We start from the raw sequence: 19,791 nt of genomic DNA, 5'->3' as shown, positions 1-19,791 counted from the left end.
AGCATATGACTTTCTTAGGGAAGGTATCATATGACTTGTGAACAACAAAAAAACAGTTGACTTTCTAATTTATTAAAAGTGGTTAGTTTACTAGGCAAGGACCCCACCGCAAGCATCATATTTTTAAAAAGTTATTTAAAACAAAAATATATGTATAACTACAATATAGTAGGTATACTTAATTACAAAACAAGTAATAAATCTATTAGTCTGTTTCTACCAATATTTTCAACTGTAATCATAAATATTTTACATTGAAATATCCCAAGAATTATACGACATAAATATTTTTTCATGAACAACAGAATTCATAAGCCCTTTTCTCCTAGCAGGTTGTGTATTACATCCCTCGCAGAGCTTGCCTGCTACAGCTCCTGCTTTTATCCCAGCTGCTTGTCTGGGCAAAAAGTGCACCAGCTGGCTAGTATCACACACATAGTGACTGACCAGTCAGTTTCTGTTTCAGCACATGTAGCGGCTCCACGTGTACTTATGCATGTAAGTTCTCTTTTTCTTTTCCTCAGTGAAGGAAATCTTCTCTAGTCAAAAACCAATTTTCACAAAACTTCTCAAAATTCATTACCTTTAAGATCTCAGATCCACCCTGCCCACATTGTTGGAAACTAGTTTCTAGGATTCAAAAGTTTTTAGGAATAGTTGAAAGGAAAGACAGACCAAAAGAATAATTGCGTATGTTTTGTTTCTTTAGGAATTCAAGTTAAAAAAAAGCAATAAAAAGAGAGACCTATGATCTTTACCTTTCAGCTTGCACAGCAGTACCTTATGGCATGTCAGACACCCTTCAGTGTCACCAGCTGTCACTGGAAAAGACTTCTGCTTCCCCTGACATTATGGTGCTTGCTCTCTGCCTGTTTACTGCAGAGGGAACAAAGGGAACAAGTCTGCAAACTTGAGACACTGTGGAGGATGTGCTGGGCATCTAGGGCACTTATTAAGATGTGAAATGGTCCTGCTTCATGGATTCTTTACAGGCTTGGGTGAGGAATGCATTGTTAACCTTAAATCACACTTAAGACAGGTTGAGAAAAAATGCAAAAAAAAGCATGACCTCCAGAACGTATAATACAGTTAAAAACATTTACAGAATACATCAACATAACTATTTGGGTTTGCATGGCAAGGTTTTGGTAGCAAGGGGGCTACAGGGGTGGTTTCTGTGAGAAGCTACTAGAAGTTTCCCCTATGTCCGACAGAGCTAATGCCAGCCGGCTCCAAGATGGACCCACTGCTGGCCAAGGCCGAGCCCATCAGTGATGGTAGTAGCGTCTCTGGGATAACATATTTAAGAAGAGGGAAAAAAACCAAACCTGTGTAATTGCAGTGGGAGAGAGGAGTGAGAATATGTGAGAGAACCAACTCTGCAGACACCAAGGTCAGTGAAGAAGGAGGAGGAGGAGGTGCTCCAGGCGCCAGAGCAGAGATTCCCCTGCAGCCCGTGGTGAAGACCATGGTGAGGCAGGTTGTGCCCCTGCAGCCCTTGGAGGTTAACGGTGCAGCAGATCTCCACCTGCAGCCCGGGGAGGACCCTACGCTGGAGCAGGTGGATGTGCCTGAAGGAGGCTGTGACCCTGTGGGAAGCCCAGGCTGGAGCAGGGTCCTGGCAGGACCTGTGGACCCATAGAGTGAGAGGAGCCCACACTGGAGCAGGTTTGCTGGCAGCACTTCTGACCCTGTGGGGGCCCCACGCTGGAGCAGTCTGTTCCTGAAGGACTTCAGCCCATGAAAGGGACCCACACTTGAGTAGTTCATGAAGAACTGCAGCCCATGGGAAGGACTCATGTTGGAGAAGTTTGTGGAGAGCTGTCTCCCATGGGAGGGACCCCACACTGGAGCAGGGGAAGAGTGTGAGGAGTCCTCATCCTGAGGAGGGAGGAGTGGCAGAGACAATGTGTGAGGTACCAACCACAACCCTTATTCCCTGTCCCCCTGTGCCACTGGGAGGGAGACGGTAGAGAAAATTGGGAGTGAAGTTGAGCCCAGGAAGAAGCGAGGGGTGGGGGGAAGGTGTTTTTAAGATTTGGTTTTATTTCTCATTATCCTACTCTGATTTGATTGGTAATAAATTAATTTCCCCTGTCCATCTGAGGAGGCGGAGTGATAGAGCGGCTGTGGTGGGCACTTGGCATCCCACCACACTATTATTACTTTACTTACAATTAGTTCATCTTTACAGTAGTAACCCATTTTTCTCCTAACAAGATGCTAATAAGGTTTTCAGGTTCTCTGCATTTCATTCCCCAGTTTTGGAGGTACATTAAGTCTTACAGATATTTTCTTCTTTGATGAAACTCATCTCCTTTGACCAAATTAATTCTATTCTCTCCTTCAATCTGAAACAATTTCACTATCTTTTAATTATTTTCCCTTTCATAGTTATGTAACTGTTTCTCTTACACCTAGTAAGGAACTTAGAAAAATGAGGTGTAATGAGGGATGTATTTTTCAGTGGACCTTATACACTTGTTCAGTTTTTGCATTAGAAATTTACATGATACAAATATTTAAAGAAGCTAGTGCTGCGTAGCTTATTTCTTTCTCCAGCTTGAAACTAGGTATTGGCAATTATTGGCAGTGTTGGGACCAGCGCTGTTTAACATCTTTGTTGGTGACATGGACAGTGGGATTGAGTGCACCCTCAGCAAGTTTGCCAACGACACCAAGCTGTGTGGTGGAGCCAACACGCTGGAGGGAAGGGATGTGCCATCCAGAGGGATCCTGACAGACTTGAGAGGTGGGCCCATGCAAACCTCATGAAGTTCAACAAGGCCAAGTGCAAGGTCCTGCGTGTGGGTCAGGGCAGTCCCAAGCACAAATACAGGCTGGGCGATGAGTGGATTGAGAGCAGCCCTGCAGAGAAGGATTTGGGGGTATTAGTGGATGGAAAACTGAATATGAGCCAGCAATATGTGCTCACAGCCCAGAAAGCCAACTGTATCCTGCGCTGCATGAAGAGAAGCCAGCAGGTTGAGGGATGGGATTCTCCTCCACTTTTCTCTGGTGAGACCCCACCTGAGGTCCTGTGTCCAGTTCTGGGGCCCCCAAGATAAGAAGGACATGGACTTGCTCAAGCAGGTCCAGAAGAGGGGCACAAAGACGATCAGAGGGTTGGAGCACCTCCCCTATGAGGACAGGCGGAGAGAGTTGGGGTTGTTCAGCCTAGAGAAGAGAAGGATCCAGGGACATCTACAGGAAAGATGGGGAGGGACTCTTTATCAGGGATTGTAGTGATAGGATGAAGGATAACAGTTTTAAAATGAAAGAGGGTAAATTTAGATTAGATAGAAGGAAAAAATTCTTTCCTGTGAGAGTGGTGAGGCACTGGAACAGGTTGCCCAGAGAAGCTGTGGCTGCTCCCTCCTTGGAAGTATTCAAGGCCAGATTGGACGGGGCTTTGAGCAACCTGGTCTAGTGGAAGGTGTCCCTGCCCATGGCAGGGGGGTTGGAACTGGATGATCTTTGAGGTCCCTTCCAACCCAAACCATTCTATGATTCTATAATTAACCACTTTAGGCTGATTAGGTGTCTTGGGTGACTGATCTTCAAAGCTTTTCCTTTTATGCATACCATAACAGTACGGCTTTGAGAAGCTTTGGAATGCTCTAGTTGGAGCTGAATATGTCATGTGGGCGATTATTTCGGTAAAGCTTCTCAGTTAGATTTAATGTGAAATAAAGCAGATCTCTCTCCCATTGTTCAACCATTACGATTCTGAAGAAGCATTTATATCCAAAAATTCCATAGATGAAAACAGTATTTGACACTGGGAATCCATACTGAGATACTGGGAAAGTGATTTATATTTCAAAAAAACAGGTAGAGTTTCAATTGCCTTCAGTGTTCCAGGTGAAGCACTAGAAGAGCATCTGGCAAATCTCTGCCAGATTTTTAAGCTGACACAGGTTGAAGGTCTGGCACTGGCATTCATGCCAAGTTTCATACTAGCAGAAATTTGGACAGGAATTGAAGATGACTTTTATGGTGTACTTGGCATCCAACATCAAAACATTTCCAACATCCTCCTAACCAAGGTTTTTATATCATTTATTCTGAAAAAAAGGAAAGAGACCATCTTCTATCTGGGGAAATACTACTGGTATTTGGGTGACTGTTATAAAAACTGAATATATAGGACCTAATTTTAAAAACTTCCTCCTGTGACAGCTCTTTTGCTTCGGTTCTTGAAAAATGCCCTATAACACAGTTTTGTTTACAAGTCATAGGTAAGTACTGAAAAATGGCAGCCATTCAAACCCATTTGTTGAAAATCCATCCAACTTTGGGCTTCTTTGGACTTAAGATTCTGATTACATAAGTCTGCACTTCTATATTTCTTTAGCATGCACAGTTAGTTAGATATAAGAGGATAATATACTTTTCATGCTTATGAAAAGCTTACTGGCAAAAGAGTTAGTAAGGTGTTCATTGAAAATAACTTTAAAAATATGTTTTAAATTTTACTTGAAAAATACTCCAAACACATACTGCAGGAGATGATGCTTCGAGACCTGACCTAATTTCCAATAAGTCAATAACAAATTTTTGCTCTGAATCCTAATTCTGTTCAGTAATCTAAAATATTAATTTTGACATATCAAAACTTAGAGTCAAGCAAGGAAATCAAATACTGTAGACCATGCCTATTGAGAAGCTCAAAGAGTACAAAAGACCCAGCTACAAGATCTATAGGCAAACAGCAAGGTAACTACAACATTTGGTAACATGGGAAACATTTGGCATATTATTATTTCGTAGTCTTTACCTACACAACCTCAGTTCAAAGCAGTGCATGGTAAAAAAAATGCTCTGAAGTTACCTATAAGGCCTGGCTGATCTTACATAAAATAACAATGCATGGAAACTAAACTAGGTCCTATGATTTACAATGTTTTTTCCATGTTATTTATTACACTGAATGGCTTTAGATATATAGCTTATATATTTAATATTCATCTCTGGATTGTTTTGAGTTAGCACATTATTTCTTAAATTCTATTCCCTTTCTTTCCTTTTGTTTATTGGGTGCAATAAATTCTTATTGTTTTCCTTTCTTCATTTTACAAGGTAAAAACTGTACTTAATGCCTCATCTTATGGGTATAAAAATGGAAGTTGATGTAGTACACTGTTATGATTTATACATCTTCACCCAGAACTGTCTGTGTATTTAATCCCAGAGTGAGGCTATAATGTCTCTATAACTACCATTTATTTCTGAATAAAATTGATACAAGAAATATATAACTTTTTGGGGAAAAAAAATTACAAGAGAAAACCAAGAAAGGCTAGAAACAGATCAATTATCAATGTGCAACAGTCAACCTATCTGAAATCAGACTTTAGACTTGAGTATACATTGCACACTGGGTTTGTCCTGGTGCTTTTGCTCTCTGGAGCATTAGCCTGAGGGAACAAAGATGATCCCATAACTGATTACTACCTACATACAAACATTTCTTTTTTAAGCTTTCAAATACTGGACTGTCAGAGGGTGAAATCTCAAAGCCTATTAATTTGCTAGCTAGTAATGGGGTGGGAAGGCACCAAGAGACTTCAATTCAAGTAGGAGAGTGCTAAGCTGTTAATCAAAGCACTCAATATATAGCCTATACTATATCTGTACACAGTTGCTGACTCAAGACAGTTTAGCTTCAGTAAAATGACTTCACCTCTGCATTGAAGATGAGCCTTCAAAAAATACCAGTAAACTTCTCTCAGCAGTTGGAACACACAGAACCATAATAATAATAATAATAATAACAATAATAACAACAACAACAATAAATACAATTACCTTGGGAATCAGAAGTTACAGAAAAGTCCTCCAGTTAGACCAGGAGGAGAAAAAAGTCCAGGTTTCAGATGGATCACCATTGGTGTGTGCAAACAATGACATGACATGACATGATTATCTGCAACAAGAAAGTGAATGCAATTCCTAGGAAGTTCTTACTTAAAAGAAGATACCAAATTAAATATCAAGAAGACACAGAGAAGTTGGAATAAATACAATACTGTTCATGCACTTCTACGACTCAAGTAACATATTATACAAATGAAAATTGGTAACTCATTTCTTCTTCTTTCATTTTAGTTGTTTCATCTTTATATTGTCCCCTGCAAAACAAAACTCCATTGACCTGTACCTTCTACTTTGAAAATATGATTAAAGAGAGATAGATCTCTCTTACTGGCATTAGCCCATACACATTCAATGACTACCATGTAATGAATTCCTTAGACAGAATCACATCAGTTGGAAGGAACCACTGGAGAACATTTACACCAACCCCCTACTCAGTGTAGGTTCATTTAGAGCCAGCTGCTGAAGGCAGTGGCCAGTCAAGTTTCAAGTATCTCCATGGATGGAGATTCCACAACCTATCCAGGCAACCTGTTTCAGCGTTTGACCACTCTCAGGGCAAAAGGTTTTCCCCTTGCACTGGGATGGATTTTCCCATGTTCTAACTTCTGGTCACAGCCTCTTGTCCTTCCACTGTGCTCCTCTGAGAAGAGTCTAACTCTGTCTTCTCAACATCCTCCTGTTAGGTAGTCATATACAGCAATAAGATTCTCCCCATAGCATTATCCATCTCTTCTTAGGATGGAACAAACACATCTCTCAGCCTCTTCCTCTACATCGCGTGCCCCAGCCCCCTAAGCATCTCAATGGCCCTCTGATGCACTCGCTCTACTATGTCAATGTCTTTTCTGTGCTGGGGAGCCCAAAACTGGACACAGCACTAGAGATGTGGTCTCACACAGATAGAGGGAAGAACCATCACTTCTCTCCACCTGCTGGCTATCCTCCTCCTAATGTAGCCCAAGATGCAGCTGGCCGCCTTTGCCAGAAGGGCACAGACTCATGAGCAACTCACTGCCCACAAGGACCTCAGGTCCTTTTCTACCAATCTGCTTCCTAGCCAGCCAGTGCTGCCCTGTGCCATTGCATGGGCTTATTCTATCCCAAATGCAGGACTTTACATTTGCCTTTGGTGAATTTCATGAGGTTCCCAACAGCCCATTTCTGGAACCTGACAAAGTCCCTCAAACAGCAGCCCTGTCATCCAGTGTACTGATCACCCTTCCCAATTCATATAATGTGCAGACTTGCAAAGAATGCACTCTATCCAGTCATCCAAGCTGTTAATAAAGACAAGCATGGTTGGCATCAATCCCTGAGGCATGCCACTCATAATCAGCTGCCAGGTGAGCTTTGTACAGGTGATCACCACCCTTAGAGCTCAATGGTTGAGATAATTTTCCACCCACCTTACTGTCTATTTACTCAGTCCATAGCTCACCAGTTTGGCTGTAAGAACATTAGGTAGACTGTCTGAAGTGCTAAGGCTTGGACAACAGGCCCAAGACAGAGTTGACCTATAGATGAATCTTGTATAGTTTATAAATGATAACCATTGTGTTAGTAGGTATTGTACTAAATTGTAACAACCCATTTATGCTGGTGTAAAAAGTGTTAAAGCATTGAAATACTGCAGCCTGAACAACAGGCCCCAAGCTGAAGCTGCTAACTTAGCATGTAGTCATTAATAAAATATGTAAACTCGCTAGTGAAAGACAAAATATAATCAGTAGTGAGGAGAGAATGTATTCAACTTTCCTTTCACAGCCTTCTTCAAGGCTGAGAACCTAAGTATTTGGCCTTGTTAGAAACTCCCTTGGTTCCCCCCCCAAGCCCTGGCCAAGCTTTGGGTGGAATCCAACAGGAGAATGAAACCAGATATTTTCCGCTCAAAACAAAGGTGCCATCTATTCTGGCTTGTCCATCTCTGGTATATAAGGCTGGGCCCGTTTGCAGCGACTTTGGATGCCTCACCTATGGGTGGACGCACCGCGCAGGATTTCCCACTTGCCGGGACTGGCTCTCCAAATCCTCGCTGTAACCGGGGCTCCCCAGCATCTGCAGATCTGGATGATGATGATAATATATGCAAGTGGTGATGTATTTCTCTTAATTACTATTCTCTCTCTCTCTCATGTAGTAATGATTTGATGCATTACCCTGTATTTCCTTGTTTCTTGCTTTAAGTGCACTATTCTGCCTTTTCTTACTGCAAGTTTTCTGTTATATTACTTGGTTATCACTAGTAAAGTACACCTACTCTTTTCACTCTGGTGTCCGAGTTTAATTGGTATCCTTAATCAGCAAAACACTGTCAAAGGCCTTGCTAAATTCAAGGTATACAACATCCACTGCTCTCCCCTCATCTGCTTAGCTAGTCATCTCATCACAGAATGGAACACAGATGTCCCTCCCAGGTCATATGGCACAGAGGATATATAGGTAACCTAAAGAAAGCTTACCACAGATGAGGAGTGGCCAGAGTACATAGGAACCAGTTGCTCAGCAACTGTTTACAACTGGTGCAAACTAGGAAAAAAATAATCCAGAAATCTGGGAAGCCATAACTAGTTCCCTGCTGGCCTTGCATTTTCTTCTGAAATTTTGTGAGGAAACTGCTCTGTCCCCTAGGGTTCTGCTCATTGCAAACACGATGCCCTCTGAAATTCAAAAAAAGGAGTCCAGATTTTCATTTGCTCTATCAATGTAGCAACTTCTCATGTAAATGCAACAGCACTGGAAGCTCAGAGGTACCAGATTTACGGTATACATCCTTATCACTAATTGCCTGAAATGAACAGATTTCTTCACTGAAATACACAAAGCTTGTTGAAATTTTTGCCACATTAAACTGCACATTGATTTTTCTTTTCAATATCGTGTGAAAAAGGTGCCAAGCCAAAAATGTTCCTCTGCCGTCATGTGATTCATTGTAGCACAAACTTACATTCACAGCTCCTGACAAGCTATTGAGTTTTGCTCTCAGTTGCACTGCTCCAGAATGAAGCTCTCAAAGAAAGAGGAGAGGAAAGCTGCCCTAGGATTTCTCTGTACATAGGGATGCTGCTGGAAGTATACTAATGCTAACTGCTTATGATGATTTTTAAAAGAAACAACAAAAAAAAGTGAGGTGATAGAGATGATTTTGAAACTCATCCATACGTGCTTCACATAATGCTAAGTTTTGTAGAACACTATCCAAGGATGTACCATATGTCAAATTGCAGAACAGGCTCTGACACTACCAGTTTCATACGATATAATAACAAGCATTTCAACTTCACCATTTATAGTGACTCAACAAGTTGCTTGAATATCAGACTGTCTCCTCTGTTTTCCACAGCCAGCCATCTTGAGAGTTGCCATAATACTCTAGATTTATGTGCTGATTATTTTTGCTTAACAGCAATGTTATCAGCAGTCCCACTGTTGTGCTGAATGAGCAGTTTTCTTCTCAGCCTTACTTTTCAGGAGTTCCTATGTTTTTCTAATACCTAAAGCTAGTTAGTATATTTATTTCAAAGGGACAGAAGGGAAGTAAGAAGAGAAAAAAATCCACCTCTTAATAGGCTCAGACCTTTCTGGAATTGGTAGTTTCACAAAACCAAAAGAAAACTGAATTTGAACAAAGCAAGGGAAGTAAGGGAAACTTACTTCTTTCCATCTAATGGCAAAATTTCAAAGAAAACCCTTTCTGGTACTTAGTTATGGTCCATAGTCCATAAGGACCATGAATCACTGAAAGTTTTATCTCAGGAATAGACTGTTTTAACTAAGAGGAATGTAGTATTGAGGAAATGTTCCTATGCATTTACGGAGTTTTTAACTAAGAAGAGAGGAATGTAGCATTGAGGATATGTTCCTAATTCATCTATACAGTTCCAGATCACAATCATCTCTTGAAGCTTTGATGCCTATGAATTACTACTTAGAATGACAGGATAAAGGGTATTAGATTTTATTACTCTTCATTCTTTTGTTATAAAGAAAGTAAGAAAATGGGAAGCAAACAAAAATGTCAGCATAATTTTGTACATGGAGACATTTAAAAGCAAAAAAAAAAAAAAGAGAATAAAGTGGTTTATATGTTCAAGAATAAAAGTTGTCAGTAAAAATGCCAACAGTATGTAAAACAGAAACAAGTCATGGTTGTTGTGGGAAACCATAAATTTGAAATCCTTCACTCTGTGTGTTCCAAAGCAGATGTTCAGCTGCTATAAATCAGCAAAGCTCCCTGACCCTTAATTTCTTAACCACAGGATTGTGCCGAGAATTTTTTTGCACTGAATTTAGTTAAACTAAATAGCATTATTCTAGCTATTCTAAGAACTACAACACCCTCTAGTGGTCAAAAAATTTTTATTCAGATATGGTAAACCACTTCATTTCAATGATCCGAAGCAACCACTGGTTGCACTCTTCAAAACGTCGAGCTTGAGTGCGTGACTCACACATATATGGTCTATAGAATAAGTTATATATAAGCTATAACGATGTATAAAATCCTATGATTGATTTTGGTGTGATGACAACATTCCGTAAAGAGGAAGTAGTAATTCATCTTCTGATGAAAGACCCATCTCAAATAAATTCTGAATTTGCAGCAACTTACTTATGACCTCCCCTTCCCCAAGGTCTCACTGATGGGTGCTTTTCTCAGTACTGCCCAGCATCTCCTCTGAACAAATCATTGTTCCCAATACGGTTGCCCCCTGTGAAGCTCTTGTCCTTGCATTCCTTGTGTATTCTTAAAATGTCACAAGTATGTGATACTTTTGCAGAATGCATTGCAGACACAAACGTGTCGCAGGCCCAAGGAACTCACAGACTCTTGCAGAAAGGGTATCAATATGAAAGTAGATGGGATTTCCAGCTATCTCTGTGAAAAGAGATGAAATAATGAATTTTCATAACAGATCGGAAGGACAAAATGTCATACAGGAAGAAATAGATTGTTCCAAGAATAAAAAAGCAGCAACATTTATATTAATACTTAAGGAGACAAAACAATGGTTAAGGATGGAAAATTAAACAAAAGGCAAGTGTCATTAAACATAAGTACTATAGGTGAAACGGAGATGAGAACATAAAGAGAGGAGTACAACTGTGTCAGGCTTTTAAAAAAGAGGAATTTGAAACAGAAAGCCTGAGAAAGAACAAGAGTTTAGAGAGCAAGACACTTAAATGGGCAAATGGTTTTGATTGTCACACTTGGAGAATGAGATTCCTGTCCCTTTAGTACAGACCACTTTCCGAATATCTTTTTTTCTCCTATCAGCAATCTGAACAACCTCTCAATTGTGCATTCTTCCAACACATCACCTGCTCCAGAACAAAAGTTCCCCAATAAAACTAACTTTTCCCCAACCTCTCCAAGATAAAAAGTAAAGCTGGGCTAAATACTCTGATGACATTTCCTGCAGGAAACCAGTCCTTTTGCAAAACTGGAACTTTCCTGTCCAACTTTGACTAAATTATGTGTATTTAATTCTTTTAACATTTCAATACAATTAATATATTTAAATTCAGCTTTACGGAAATCAAACAATTCAGTCTTTTGTTTCAAATAACTCTTCAGTTTGAAATCTAGCTCACATTACTAAAATTGATGACTATGCCTTTTAAAAATTTAACTGCATTAACTAGCTCTTTTTATCTTTTTTTCTGTGCATTGTCACTGCTAGATAAACTCTGCAATTAACCAGAGGGTAGTGACTGCACAGCAAGTTATTAGCCCATTCATGTCGCACTAAGCTTGTCTGAGCCACTTGTAACTAATAATGTCAGAGATATAATATTAGCATCACTGTGTTGGTACTTGACATTCTTAATTTAATTATATCCCTAATAGTCTTAATAATTACAGACTTTTTCTTGACAATTACAATGCCAATTTTTTTTCCTTTTCCTCCTAAAAATTGCAGTCCATAATCCAAAGGTGTTTGCTGTGAGCCATACACTGAGTGACCATATAGGATAATGGATGTTTAAATTTTATCTGTCTCTGTAAGATCATTTTATTTGAAAATAATAGAGAATCTCAGTATGCTTTGGGAGGGGGAAAAAAGACTCTTGTCTTGAAACAACACGAAAATGCCACGGTAACTTGCAGAAAGTGAATAAAATAATGTTTCTAAAATAGTCCATTTTCTGTCATACTTTTTTCCACACTTAAACTTACAAATCTTAAATGAAATGCAACAGTGAGTAGAATTGTTATGTAGCTTGTACTATGAATACAGGGGGGATTCACTCACTGGTGTTTCCGCAAATGATGGAGTTATAGCTCCAGCAGTTTTAAACAGCTTACCTAAAACTAAACCATTGTCCATAGCATTAAGATACTATATATATGGTATATACGCAAGAAAGAACTCTTTTAACTTGCTATATTGAGTATCACAGAAAGTTGTGATTCTCCAGGAATTCCTTCCCATTTCACAAGGATGTCAATCCCAAACATTAACGTGCTCAGGACAATCAGTAGCTTGTTTTATCTCATCAACAGATTCCAAGGGCAAATATCTACCAAAAAATTGCCCATTTTCTCTTTTCTGTAATTTCAGTAGGAGTCAGTCCTCTAAGAACTTTTTCAAATCTAGCAATTCATCCTTTAAAAAGAGAAAATAAACAACATCAGCACTTTCTGTTTCTTAGACTTGGAGTCTACCTTCTCACAGAATCTGGTGCTGATGCACAGGTCAAAATGTAAGTTTTACCCTCTTCTCAAAACAAGGAGGCCTAAGGACAGACAAAATGAACCCTGCAAGTCTCAGAGCCATAGTTATGCCCCTTGGTACCTGAAGAATTTTGGTTTTGTGCCCCAATTTCCCTCCTCATCTTCCTGCTGGCAGAAATCAACTTACTCTGCCCATTCACTGGATTGTGGGGCCTTTTCCTTCTCCAGGCAACAAACCCTGCAGGGTTACCCCAATTCAGCATGGGGACATGGAGCAGATGAGCATAACATTGTGTTCTTTTCTCTTCCATATAGTGTTTCACTGGCTGACCTAAGCAAAAAACAGGGATCAGTGTCTCTCTCCCCTACCACTTTGTCATCTCTGCTACTATAATTACCTTTAACTGAGAACAAACTGGAAGAATCGATGTCAGCCACTGTCCAGAGCTCACCTCTGCTGCAACGGAGGGAGTAATCAGCATTTTGTAAATTGGCGACATTCATTATTCCCCAGACACAAATATGTAAACAGAATTTTGAGTACAATTTGTGATATCAAAATTCCTTCTCAGAAATCATGCTGAGAGCAAATAGGTATGTAACACTTCATGTTGTCCTATAAACAAAGTCCAGATACATTCACACGAGTGATATCCAAACAACAGACAGACAGCTAAACACTTTTGTGATTTGGTTCAATGGCCTTTTCTAACCTACCACAATGTTACAACTTCTTAATAACATTTTTTCTATATAGACCTGATGGTATGATTTTTGTTTTGGTGTGGGGGTGGGGTGGGGGCTAATTAAAAGGAGTAAACAGAAAAGGCAACTGTAGAGAACTTTAACTGTAATACTTAATTCTACCTCCTCACTAATGTCAGAACAACTCAGTTGTACACAACCACTGTGATTTCCTGTGGAGCTTATGCACTAAGTAGCTTGGCATTTATTAATATACTTGTTTTTCCTACCACCCAAGCCAGACAACGCATTTTTAAAGCTAAGACAAAGCTATGTCAGTGTAGATGAACTTCATTGAGATTTGCCTGGCAAAAATGTACAGCGTCTGTAACTTGTATTGCTGTCTGTCAACAGTTCATAGCAGTAAACCCATAAACTCCCAATTAATCCAAAAACTTTCATGAGTAGGCTTAATTCTTAAAAAATACATTAAGTAAACCAAATGGGGCTGCACATATACAGAGTATATGCTTATGTTCTTTACCTTTTCCTTCCTCCTGTAGTGGAGAACTGTTCTAGGATGTTACAAATCAAAATCAACAGAATCAAACTAAACCAAGTGAGTTTGGATTAGAGATTAGAAAAGAGAGAAGGGTAGTTGCTATGTTTTCCTAAAAAAACAAAACCACCAAACCAGTCTGTAGAGGGAAGTAACAGCATTTCACAGAGAAATTAAAAAAAAAAAAAAAAGACAAATAGTGCATATTATTTAAGAGGAAAAAAATAAAACTTGCAGATACTTTTTAAAGTGCACATTAAGTCATCAAACCAGCCACATGATGGCAGTCCAACATTTTAAAAAAAGGAAAAACTTGTGCATTTAATAGAAACTATTTCAAAAAGTAGTTCAAATCTGTGCATGCTACTTAGAATATATCTAAGCAGTGCTGTAGAGCAGTGATTTTTATTCTTTCTTGATTTGCATACCTCTAAACATTTTAAGGAGGTAAAGACTCAATATGCAGAGAAGTCTGCTGTCTTATTTATCTTCCATGAAACCCTGACTTTATAGTACAGTTTGTACATCCCAGAGTCCACAGAAACAAGATTTAAACATTGTTTCATAATTTTAGAAAACACTATTTCCATGTATTAGTGTGCTGATTTGCACTCTTTGTTCAGAATTCAGACTCCAATCCACATACATTCAGTTTCTGAAATACAGTGTAAGTCAACCTGATATTAGGCCTGACTGAGCTCTTAGTTTCTCCCTTAATGAACAAAACCAACAAACTGAAAAAACAGAAGTCCTCGTACATTCCTAATTCCAAAATACCAGTTTTCTCATATGCTTTTCTCTTAATCCTCCTTTTTAGTTTCCTCCTCACTAACTGCAACGCAGCTACCTACATAAATTCACACACGTATCTTCCAGTCCAATTCTTTGGTATGCATATGCAACATTTCACTAGCTTACGAATGCCTAAAAGATGATCAGCAAGAGATCAAAAGTCATAACCAATGACATCCACAGCCTCATTTGCTCATATCCACTGTTGTTTGCTACAGCTGACTATATGGTTTGCCTTTTACCATTTGTGTTAGTGAGGCTAATGATTTCAGTGGTATTTCCAAAAGAATTTCCTAATGCTTTTCCTAACCAGCACATGGCAGATTGTTCCAGTTGGCACATATGCCCAAAATTGCTCCCTTGTTCCCAGATTCATCTTTATTTGTCTATATTGAACTCCATGTGCTGTATGTCAACCAAACCAAGATGGGTCAAATTGCTTTACATCTTGCATCTCTCATTACTGTCTTTGCTTTTGTCAGTATAGTGAGCAATTCTGAAGACAATTTCTCCTATCTACTTTCAAATTATATGGAGCAATTTAGCAGTATCAGAGGTATACAACAGTCGGTAGCTGGAAAGACATTTTAAAAGTTAAACCATTTTTACACAACACAAGGCATTAGCCTAAAACCTCACCATCACTGCTACACAACAAAACTGCTAGTACACCAAAATGTGGCTATTTGTCATTCTAACTCAGGTTCGAAATATAGATTCAATTTAACTTGATATTGTGATTATACAGGAGTATTAGCTGCTAGCTCACCTGTGGGTCTATAATCAAGATGCATGGCTGATAAGCATTTTTCCACTCTATGATGAGAAAGTAAACCTGCTGGGCTTATTTAGACCATGTTAAAGTGCAGAACCTCTTCAGGCTCGCAACTCCTGAGGTTGTGACTGAACTTTTCCATACATCTGTCTCAGTGTGAGTACCTGTTTGCACCCATGAAATCAAAGGACACTCTCATTCTAATTAATTTCCATTTGACAACACACAAATGATCCAATGCAGCAGAGAGGGAAATGGAGGAGGAGCTTTTCCAGCCTTTTGGTGCCTCTGGGTGGTGCCATCCAACTCCTCTTCCACACAGCAGTGGCCATCATTTAGTTGTAGGTTCAGCATCCTTGCTTTACAGTGCCTTCTCCCCTCAATTTTCCACTTGTTCACAGAATTGCTTTTTGGATTGCACCCCAAGCATTCATGACAACGTAAGTTTGCTTTCTCAGAACAAGCCCAGCAGCTTGAAGAGACGGGCTAAAACCTGCAGTTCTCTGCTCCCCATAAAGCTTGTCTATCAATGGATAGTCTGAACTTCGCTGAGCCAGCTGACTTACGCTTGCACCATCACACCATTTTGATAAATATACTTCTCTGAAATATTTCAAATGTATATGCCATATTTTAAAATATATCTTTAATATTTCCCTCCTGCTCATGGGATGTTTACAATTTCAAGCCTGCTATACCTAGTATTAAACTCAAAGTACCACAAGAAAATTTGCATTTTACTGCACAATTGATTCAAAACACACACTAACTATAGTATGTACAGAACATGATTTTTTTGTTATGATGCCTTTAATTCTAATTAAATTATTTCCACTTGGAGTTATTCTTTATGCTAGAAATCAAAAAGTGTCCATTATAAGCATTACTCATGCAAATCCAGAATCCATTCTGTTAATCAACACTGAAGAAAACTGATGGCTTGTCAGTAATTATTCAGAAAATGCTTAATTGTGCAAGTATTTGAGAATGCTTAAAAATCAGAAGTACAACCACACCATCTTCTGATCAATTTGTGGTACTGTTACCGTTTTGGCTTACATTTCCATATGTCAGAAAGCTTACAAACACCCTGATATTGCCTATTTTCATACTTAATTCAGACTGATTACACGTTTCAGTCTCAACGTGTGCTCCATCTCCATAATAGTAAGTGTATGATGAAGTGGGTGGGCACAATATTAAAGCTCAATTTCATCTGTACGCCACATGAAGAGTGGCACATACAATAGTTTCACCTAGAAAACTTTCAGATTGAAAGCTTTTTTTCTAAGACAGCATCCTTAATCCAGTTTTGTCCGTGGTAATGGTTACTGAAGAACTTTAGTAAAGTCTATGTGAATCTTGTGCACAACACTGACCACAAAACATCCGTGAATTCCCATTCAGATGGCAATTATCTTTCAGGGAAAAATGGCACTTATCTTCTATCAAAATACCCAGTCTTTATTTCTAGAATCTCTACTGGAAAATAAATCATTACTAAATTAGATAAATTAAATTTATCTTCCAAATCTGAATCTTCTCAAGTTCATGGATGTCCATCTAACACCACTCCTAAAGAGTTTTAAGAAAATCATATGGCTGCCTTTCATTCTTCATTTCAAACTACAGCATGAATATAGGTACTGCCAGGTAAGAGAGGGGTTTCTAAAATAGTAAAAATATTTCGTGTATATATCCAAGCACTACATTTTACCTATAGGTTAGCGCTTCCACAAGACACTATACAACTCCATAAAAGAAGCTTTCTAAATACTTAGTGGTATGATTATGAATTCCTGAGATCTCTTGGTATTTCAGCCCACAGGCAAGATGAGGAGTCTTTACACTGGCTACCGCCTGCCCCACGTTAAGCCTTAGAGGACCATCTTCCCTAACGCCACCGTCTCCTCTCCAAGGCCGCTCTGTTCCGCTCAACTTCCAACAAAGCGTCGGGGGCTGCCCGTGCCTGACAGCCGCTACGCTCACCCAGCCGCCCCCCCGGGGCCATGGGCCGCGCCTTGGTGGCACGCCTCACTGCTGGGCCGCAGCCTCGGTGCCACCGCTGCGCCGCTCCCCCGGGCAGCCGCCGCCGCTACCCGCCCCGGCCTGTTCCTTGCGCCGGCGGAAGCACCGGGGCCTGCTGGGGAAGCGGGGAAGAGGCCGCCCCGCATGCGCAGCCCCTCGAGGCGTCCGGCGAGGCCCTGCCCCCTGCGCGAGCGCCCCGCCCAGCCCCGCCCTCCCGCCCGCCCGGCGCTGCCCGGCCCGGCCCGGCCCCTCCCTCCCTCCCTCCCTCCCTCCCCTCCCCTCCCTGCGCAGGGGCAGCGGCTGCCACAGCAGTCTCCGCCGCCGGGAGACGCCTCGCCCGCCCGGCCCCAGGGCCGCCGCCGCCCCGTCATGTCCGAGGCGGGACAGGAGCTTGTCCACCTGGTGTGGGGCAAGAAGGCCGGGCCCCGCGGGCTGGCCGACACCATCTTCTGCCGTTGGGCGCAAGGTACTTGCGTGCGCCGTGCCCCGGCCCCGCTCCCCGCCCGGCCCGGCCCGGCCCGGCCCGGCCCTTCCCCCGGCCCAGTGCCTGCCCGGCCTTCGTCCCCGGGGGCCCTTCCTCGGCCCGCCCCGTTGCCCTCGGCCCACCTGCCCGGGCGCACCCGCAGCTCTCCTCGTCGCCCCCGCGCGGCCCCGTCTCGCCCGTCTGTCCGTGTCCGTGTGTCTGCGGGCGGAGGGAGGCGCCACTCCATGGGGCCGGGGCCCCTCCGCGCCCCTGCGGGTGGGGGCAGCGGTAGTTGGTTGCGCTCTGTTCCCGTATCACCCGCAATTCGGCGTGTGGCCCACGGGAAAAATGATGCAGCAGTTTCACTTGCTAAATAATATTTTTTGCAGCTTGGCCGTCTCTTGCCACAAATCTTCAAAGGAACGTAAAAGAGTAGGGAAAGAAATGTGTTTCTTAAATATATTTCAACAGCATCTTGTGCCGTTACTTTACATAGCTCGTGGAAACATGAACATAAGAGTTGCCCCTTTTTTTTTTTTTTTTTTTGCGAAGAACGTGGGAATCACAAATAGACTTAGCAAAAGCGGGGACAGGCTAGGGACAGAGACCCACAGATTTTCTTTAAACTGGTTCTTTGGTGATTGAAGCAGGTGCATACCATCTTTAGGACATGGCAAGCAGTAAAACATCAATAGCCGTGGAACCTGGGGTATTTGTAAGATATTTTTTACATATTTAAATTGTGCAACCTACACATAGTTTCTTCTTGATGGTGCTTTTCTGGTATTTTTTCAAAACTGCAATTGCAAGGTGTAGTACTGAGAATTACCAATAAAAATGGTATGCAAGAAATCAGTCAGTGTACCTGTCCTGGCTGAAAGAAGGGAATAATAGCCTTCTCTATAACTTACTATGGACTTTGAAGAATTATAGTAGTGGTTATAAAGATCATTCAAAAAAAAAATCCCTAATTCCTGGAGAAAAATCACAAATGATAGTGGAATTTATAGATTTAAAAAAAAAAAAAATGCATTCAGGTCTCAGGGTAAAAGTTGGCTGAAACAAAAGGATGTTTTTAGTATTCTCTGTTCCTTGCTTTTTTTTTTTTTTTTTTTTTAACACGAGTGATACATAGTTTCAATGGATGCATGTGGGGTGTTGATTTGGGAGCTGTGCAGCATCTCCCCTGCCCCAGGACACAGAGTGCACTACCAGACGAGATAACTTGGTGAGAAATATTTAGGGGAAAAAATGCCAAATTCCTTCCAAGTTCTAGAATTTAAGCAGGCCTAGTAAAGCCATTACTTTTCCTAGTGAATGGGTTATTTTTACTGAAATATAATTACTTTCTGAAATACCTCAAGTTTTGGTAGAGTGTTGCTGTTTCAGTACAAGGTTTTTGCAAAGTCAACAAAAATAATTGGTAGTAAAAAGCTTAATTTTTTCTTTAGCTGGTAACATTACATTACCAGAATTGACACTTTCAAGATAGTTTGTTTGTATATGATATTTTAGCAGTTTCAAAATTTATTGAAATGTCTGTTGTAGCACCCCACACTTGTGATCCTGTGAAAGATTGATGGCAAAGGCCTTTCATGTTCTTGGTGGCTCCTGGAAAGGAGCTGGTATTTCCTGTCTGTCTTCAGGCAAAGTCCTGTAGCTATACTGTGTGGTGTATCTGTTCCCTTCTCTATATCCTCTTAGATATAGCCAATTTTGTGTAGTAAAAACACACAACACTAAGTTAGTGTGTTGTTTGGAGGTGCTATACTGGGAATCAAAAAAGTCAGTCTCAGTCCCCTGTGTTGAGTTGCAGCATGATACATTTACCCAACTTTCAGTTTCTATTTTGTTAAAGAAGTTCTACACCATTTACCTACTGCAAAGGAGTCTTGTCAACACTGACTCATCAAGATCGGAAAAAAAACCCC

The 19,791-nt window shown here is 40.8% G+C and overlaps 1 protein-coding gene and 1 long non-coding RNA gene across 3 annotated transcripts in view; one reads left to right on the top strand and one right to left on the bottom strand.

The window, feature by feature from the left end:
- Positions 1-10,222: 10,222 nt before the first annotated feature.
- Positions 10,223-12,844, bottom strand: LOC141942160 (uncharacterized). The gene is made up of 2 exons (XR_012628546.1): positions 12,747-12,844; positions 10,223-10,759 (listed from the first exon to the last, which is right to left on the bottom strand). It is a non-coding gene; the product is annotated as an uncharacterized LOC141942160 (long non-coding RNA).
- Positions 12,845-17,675: 4,831 nt separating this feature from the next.
- The window catches only part of MINDY3 (MINDY lysine 48 deubiquitinase 3), a 60,477-nt gene continuing 58,361 nt past the window's right edge, over positions 17,676-19,791 (top strand). The window contains exon 1 of one of the 2 annotated variants that reach the window (XM_074865084.1): positions 17,676-17,863. In XM_074865084.1, the coding sequence (XP_074721185.1) occupies positions 17,767-17,863 (97 nt within the window). In that variant the 5' untranslated portion in view covers positions 17,676-17,766. The remainder of the gene's footprint in view (positions 17,864-19,791) is intronic. The other variant, XM_074865093.1, reaches the window with a different exon arrangement.

This window comes from Strix uralensis, chromosome 1 (genome assembly GCF_047716275.1).
Source record: "Strix uralensis isolate ZFMK-TIS-50842 chromosome 1, bStrUra1, whole genome shotgun sequence".
Lineage (NCBI taxonomy): Eukaryota > Metazoa > Chordata > Aves > Strigiformes > Strigidae > Strix > Strix uralensis.
This window is presented reverse-complemented; position numbering and strand designations above follow the sequence as displayed.